Here is a 7,736-nt window from a genome sequence, read left to right as displayed (position 1 = left end):
ATTACTACACCATTTATCTGATTGCCATGAAACTTTGGGAAGTTGTTTAATACACTCCCACAAAGGTTTCTGGCATATGTGAAGACCAACATTTCCCCCCTTCCAAAAATATCTTTATATATGTATTTGTGAACTGTTATTTGTAATAATTTTTGTTTAATCACTTTATTTTTGCTAATTATGTATTCACTTGACCTTTGTTAAAACCTTAACTGTATCTTAAACAACAATCGAAGTTGTATGAGGGAATTTGCCTATTTTACCGATCTTGGTACTCCCGCTTCCAAATTTTAATATCAACTTAAAATGGTTTAAAGAGACAAATTAGAGTAGAAACGGTTTATTATCCAACTATCAGAAAACTGACAACATGCAAGGGAAAACAGAAAGGAGCAATTAAGTAATTAAATTAATTTGTAAAGGATTAAAAATATAAAAGTGGAAACATCGTACCCCCCTTCCACGGCACCGAGTGTCACTTCTACAATGTTTACACATTAAACGAAGAACTTAGTCAAAGCAATCAATGAATAATGATGAGAGCTGTCACAAAACAAAGATGAGTCACATCAACAAGATTATGACTCTATAAAAGTTAGATGTCATTATCAAACAACAAAATAAAACAATCATCTCAGCTACGATGACGAAACCGCCAATAAATCATCACCCGATGACGACACTACCATATAAATCATCGTCTGATGACAAACTTTCTCATGCTAGAAGTGTTTAAAAAGGGAGCTCCAACCCGATCAAAGAGTCAGATAGAAAGTCAGAGACAAGACTCAAGAGGTCTCAGGGTCAGAAAGAAAAAGTCAGACAAGAGAGTAGACCAGAAGCAGTAGTGAAAAGTAGTGAGAAGCAGTGAGAGAGAGACATTTAATAGTAAGTTGAATCGATTTAAAAAATTGAATAATTCTTCGAATAAATTCGAAATTGAATAATTTTTTCGAATACTGATTTTTCCCATTTTTCTCAGCGAATTTGCAAGCATCGCCGACAGTTATGCCCCCCAAACGTCAATCAATTGGTCGATCTACATCTCAAGCACGAAAGAAAAAGGCATTACGAGCTTCAGAAACAGACGAGGAACAGAAAGCAAGATTACAAGCCGTTCGAGTACACACTGCTCAAGCCCGTTCTTCTCAAACGAACGAGCAACGAGAATGGAGATTGAAAACCAATCGAGTACACACTGCTCAAGCCCGTTCTTCTCAAACGAACGAGCAACGAGAATGGAGATTGAAAACCAATCGAGTACACACTGCTCAAGCCCGTTCTTCTCAAACGAACGAGCAACGAGAATCGAGATTGGAAACCAATCGAATACACACTGCTCAAGCCCGTTCTTCTCAAACGAACGAGCAACGAGAATGGAGATTGAAAACCAATCGAGTACACACTGCTCAAGCCCGTTCTTCTCAAACGAACGAGCAACGAGAATCGAGATTGGAAACCAATCGAATACACACTGCTCAAGCCCGTTCTTCTCAAACGAACGAGCAACGAGAATGGAGATTGAAAACCAATCGAGTACACACTGCTCAAGCCCGTTCTTCTCAAACGAACAAGCAACGAGAATCGAGATTGGAAACCGATCGAGTACGCACTGCTCAAGCCCGCTCGAAGGAAACAATTGACCAACGGGGAGCAAGACTAGGAATGAATCGAGAACGCAATGTTCAATCCAGATGGACACTCCACGCTGATTTGAATCTTGCTGCGTTTAATTACGATGCTGATTATGATTACAGTCTTCATCGAAGTGTCGTTATTGAAAAAATGGACAAATTATGCAAATTTTGCCATGCTTTGAAATTCAAAAATGAAACTCCAGGAATGTGCTGCGCAGGTGGAAAAGTGAAATTGCCAGAATTGCATTTACCACCCGAACCATTATCAACGTTGGTATCAGGTGACACAAGCCAGTCGAAACATTTCTTGGCAAACATACGCAAGTACAATTCATGTTTCCAAATGACATCGTTTGGTGCAACAGAAATCATACGTGACAATTACATGCCAACGTTCAAAGTGCAAGGGCAAATTTATCATCGTACTGGATCACTTCTACCACTGCCGGATGCAGATCACAAATTTCTCCAAATTTATTTCATGGGAGCCACTGATGAACAAGTTGATCAACGTTGTCGATTCAATACCGGCACTAATCGAGAAATTGTTGCTGCATTACAAAATTTATTCGATGAACATAACGAATTAGTTCGACTGTTCAGGACGGCCCTCGAGCGAATGCCAGCTGATGATTATGTAGTTGTCATTAGAGCTGACAAAACACCAGCCGGCCAACACGAAAGACAATACAATGCACCAACAATTAATGAAGTGGCGATCGTCATAGTTGGCGAAGAATTTAACTCACGTGATATAGTTCTTCATCGCAGAGATGGTAATGTTCAGCGAGTCTCCGAAACTCATCGCTCATACGATGCATTGCAATATCCAATTTTATTCTGGCAAGGAGAAGATGGATATCATTTCAATATCAAAATGAGAAATCCACAAACAGATAGGGAGACCAATAAGAAAGTCAGTGCCATGAATTACTATTCTTATCGATTGATGATTCGTGAGAACACAGACAATCACATTTTGAAATGTCGGAAATTATTCCATCAATATGTTGTCGATATGTATGCAAAAATCGAGACTGAACGACTTCTTTTCATTCGACTGAATCAAACCAAGCTGCGCTCTGAAGAATATGTTCATTTACGCGATGCAATTGCTACTGATGGCAATCTCAACGAACTGGGAAAAATGGTCATACTGCCAGCTACATTCACAGGAAGCCCACGGCACATGCATGAATACGCACAAGATGCAATGACTTATGTTCGCGCATACGGCCGTCCAGATTTATTCGTAACATTCACATGCAACCCTACGTGGGAAGAAATTAAAGATCTTCTGTTGCCTGGACAATCGTCTTCGGATCGCCATGACATCATTGCACGTGTGTTCAAACAAAAGTTGAAATCTATGACGGATTTCATTGTCAAACATCATGTTTTTGGAGAGACACGCTGTTGGATGTATTCCATTGAATGGCAGAAAAGAGGATTACCTCATGCACACATTTTGATTTGGCTGATCGACAAAATTACACCAGACAAAATTGATGAAGTCATCTCAGCAGAAATACCAGATGTCAACATTGATCCAGGCTTATTCGAAGTCGTTACCAACAACATGATTCATGGTCCATGCGGCGCGATCAACAACAATTCTCCGTGCATGAAGGATGGAAAATGCACGAAACGCTATCCACGAGACTTACACGCCGAAACTATCACTGGAAATGATGGATATCCACAATATCGTCGACGATCAACTGAAGATGGTGGCAAATTCATCACTCTAAAAGTACGCAACAATGACATTGAAGTCGATAATCGTTGGGTTGTGCCGTATTCACCATTACTCTCAAAGACTTTCAAAGCACACATCAATGTCGAGTATTGTAATTCAGTGAAATCGATCAAATATATTTGCAAATATGTCAACAAAGGAAGTGATATGGCAGTTTTTGGAGTGGGAAATGCATCTGCACCAATCAATGAAATCGATCAATATGAATTGGGACGCTACATTAGTAGCAATGAAGCAGTTTGGCGTATTTTCTCCTTTCCAATTCATGAACGTCATCCAACAGTTGTTCATTTGGCAGTACATCTTGAAAATGGACAGCGTGTGTATTTTACAACGGAAAATGTACATGCAAGAGCATTATCGCCACCGAAAACAATGTTAACTGCGTTCTTCTCATTGTGCACGGATGATTTGTTCGCAAAAACGCTACTTTACTCAGAAGTGCCAAAATACTACACATGGAATGCATCAGCGAAAAAGTTTCAACGTCGTAAACAGGGCAAACCAGTTGAAGGACATACGAATTTATATTCGTCCGACGCGTTAGGCCGTCTGTATACAGTTCATCCAAACAATCAAGAATGTTTTTACTTGCGATTACTGTTAGTTAACGTACGTGGACCGAAATCCTTCCAAGAACTGAGAACAGTAAATGGTGAAGTATGTGCGACCTATCGAGAGGCTTGCCAAGAATTAAATCTTCTTGAAAACGATGCACATTGGGACACAACACTCGCTGATGCATCGAACACTGCTCAACCACAGCAAATACGCACGTTATTTGCGATAATATTGACAACGTGTTTCCCATCCAATCCGAAAGATCTTTGGGAAAAATACAAAGATTGCATGAGTGAAGACATCCTACATCGTTTGCGAGCAACGAATCAGAATCCGGACATGCAATTTACACCACATGTGTATAATGAGGCGTTGGTTTCGATCGAGGATAAATGTTTGGCAATCGCTAACAAGGGATTGGGGCAGTTGGGAATGTGTGCACCGAATCGATCTGTAAATGACGCTTATGATCGTGATTTGCAACGTGAAACACACTTCGATGTCGATGATTTGGGTACATTTGTTGAAACGAATCTCCCAAAGTTGGTTTCAGAACAACGTGTTGTATATGACACAATAATGCAAGCAATTACATATCAAAGGGGCGGATTGTACTTCATAGATGCGCCCGGAGGTACAGGTAAAACTTTTCTCATTTCACTAATTTTGGCAACCGTTCGATCACAGAATAAAATTGCACTGGCAATTGCATCATCTGGAATTGCGGCAACACTATTGGATGGTGGTCGAACAGCGCATTCAGCACTGAAATTGCCATTGAATTTGCAAACCACTGAGACGCCAACATGCAATATCACCAAAAATTCCGGAATGGGCAAAGTTCTCCAAATATGTAAACTTATCATATGGGACGAATGCACAATGGCTCACAAAAAAGCATTGGAAGCGCTTGATCGTACACTGAAAGATTTGAGGGGAAATGACCAGCCCTTCGGGGGAGCACTCATTTTATTGTCTGGTGATTTTCGACAAACTCTGCCAGTTATACCACGTTCAACACCCGCCGATGAACTTAATGCATGCCTCAAATCATCTGTTCTATGGCGACATGTAAAGAAATTGACTTTGAAAACCAATATGCGTGTTGAACTACAAAATGATGTATCCGCCGAACGTTTCGCAAAACAATTGCTGGATATTGGGAATGGGAAGATGGCAATAGACAGAACTACACAATGTATCACATTGCCAACAAACTTTTGTAAGATGACATCAACCAAAGACAAATTGATTCAAAAGGTTTTCCCAAATATCGCACGGAATTACAAAAATCATCAGTGGCTCAGTGCACGTGCTATATTAGCAGCTAAGAACAACGATGTCAATGACATCAACTTCAGCATTCAAAACAGAATACCAGGCGAAGCGACAACGTATAACTCCATCGACACTGTTATGAATCAAGACGAAGTTGTCAATTACCCAACAGAATTCTTGAATTCACTAGATTTGCCAGGAATGCCACCGCATATTTTAACATTGAAAATTGGTGTGCCTATCATTCTTCTTCGAAACATCAATCCACCACAACTTTGCAACGGTACAAGACTTTCGGTGAAAAAGATGATGAACAATGTCATCGAAGCTACAATTTTAAATGGGAAATTCAAGGGGAAAGATGTACTGTTGCCACGTATTCCAATGATCCCAACAGATATGCCATTTGAATTTAAACGTTTGCAGTTTCCGGTGCGAATCGCTTTTGCAATGACCATCAACAAAGCACAGGGACAATCGTTGCAAGTGTGTGGGCTAGATTTGGAGAATCCGTGCTTCTCACATGGACAACTGTATGTGGCCAGCTCACGCGTCGGAAAACCTTCTGATTTATTCGTGTACGCACCAGACAGAAAAACAAAAAATATCGTGTATCCACAAGCACTCCAATAAATAAATAGAATTGAAACGACACTTTGAAATGTTTTCCCGATGAAAATTAATAATAATAATAATAAGTTTCAGTAAAAATAATAAAATGTAAATTGAATTTTATCATAATGAGTTTGCTTGAATTTCCTTTCTCCTGAAATCGCAGCAACGCGCGACGGGTAAGCTAGTAACCAATATTTACTTTGAGGACTAGCTATATTAACAGTGTTTTTATATGTATCCAGTACATATAAATGGTTTATCTTCTTTGCTGTGGCATACATAAGTTCGCCCTTTCTGATGACACATTTATTTCCATAAAAATGAGTAGTCAAGCCTCTCTTGGAAAGTTGGCTTACTGATAACAGATTGACGGTCACTTCGGGCACATACCAAACATCTTTTAGTATACAATTGAAGAGTACCCCTTTCACGTTTAGGCGCAAAGATATATCACCTTCACCTGCGACTCTCAAACTTGAATCGTTTGCCACATATATCACGTGATTAGCAGGTCTAAACTTTACGAAAAGCTCACGAGCATAACTTAAATGATGAGCGCTACCACTGTCTATTATCCAGTCAGAGTTATGTGAGTCAACACCTTTGTTTATAATTGAACATAGCATCATTGGATTTTTCTGGTTCGGATTTGTTTCACTGTGACATTGCGATGCTCTATGTCCATACTTATTGCACTTGAAGCATTTTCCATTAAAGATTCTTGTATCGTCATGTTTTTGTTTTATACTAGTGCCTCTTCTATCGAAACGGTTTCTTGTTGCACTAAACACTTTTGACTCATTACTACTACTGCATTCATTTTTTCTGGCAGCCTGTTGCAGCAGTTTAGCTTTAACTGCAACTGAGGTTAATTTTACGTCTGCGGCAATCGCTAAATTGGTCACTAAACTATCATATTCTTCCGGTAAACGCATCAATAATAATTCCGCATGTTCCTGATCATCAATTGTACAACCGATTTTTCTCAACTGGTCAATGAGGGTTTGTATTTTGTTAATATAAGCGGCCATACCTGAACACGTGTTAAAATCCATGGAGTAAAGTTCCCTTTTTATTTGCAGCCTTTTCAGAATACTCTTATCTTCGTAGAGATTTGCTATAGTATCCCATGCTTCCTTGGCACTTGTACAATGTTGGATATCGACTTTAACGTGGTCCCCAACTGTCAGGGCTATTGTTCCTAACGCCCTTCGATCACAACTTTTTTCCTTCGCCGTAGGTTCTCTATCTGTTACCGGCGTCTCGATCGCTGCCCACAGGTCTTCCTTCATCAACAGCATTTTTACGTTGAATTGCCATGATGATAAATTGGATGAACCATCCAGTTTTTGGAAGTTGACAAACCCTTCCTTTGTGAAGATATCTCCATGTAAATTTTCCATCTCACACGTTGTCTTTCTGATCCCACCAAATCTCAAACAAATCCAATATCACAATGAACAAAAATTATAAAGGCATTAATATACTTGGTTACTGTCCTGGGTTACTTGGTTACTTTCTTAGACTGGGTTACTTTCGTTCTGGCCTGGGTAGCTGCTCTGGACTGCACATAACCTTTTCTGGGCTGCTAACTTATTCTGGGTTGCACATAACCTTTCCTGGGTTACTTTGTTCTGGCCTGGGTTACTGTCTGGGCCCATAACCTTTTTGTTAGTAATTTCTGTTAGTGGAAGTTGGATGATTGAGCCAGCAAGGATGGAAAACGGACGGGAGACGGACTTAACTTCTGTACGTCTTCACTCCACTGAGAAGAACCACACACTGACCACCAACACCTGGTCATTAACACAGAGGCAAGAATTCCCACGGACATGTGTAACAAAGGAAAATAAACATTTTCATTGTACATCACAATATAACTGTCA

General features: G+C 39.9%; 1 protein-coding gene across 1 annotated transcript; it reads left to right on the top strand.

Moving 5' to 3' along the window:
* The first annotated feature begins 1,008 nt into the window (after nucleotides 1–1,008).
* LOC136987449 (uncharacterized) lies at nucleotides 1,009–5,868 on the top strand. The gene has a single exon (XM_067285186.1). The coding sequence runs from the start codon at nucleotides 1,009–1,011 to the stop codon at nucleotides 5,866–5,868; it is 4,860 nt and encodes a 1,619-aa protein (XP_067141287.1).
* The last annotated feature ends 1,868 nt before the right edge of the window (nucleotides 5,869–7,736 follow it).

This window comes from Centruroides vittatus, unplaced genomic scaffold (genome assembly GCF_030686945.1).
Source record: "Centruroides vittatus isolate TY-2023 unplaced genomic scaffold, ASM3068694v2 scaffold_211, whole genome shotgun sequence".
In the NCBI taxonomy this organism is placed as follows: Eukaryota; Metazoa; Arthropoda; class Arachnida; order Scorpiones; family Buthidae; genus Centruroides; species Centruroides vittatus.
The sequence above is the reverse complement of the archived record's forward strand: the minus strand, read 5'-3'. Positions and strand labels throughout refer to the sequence as shown.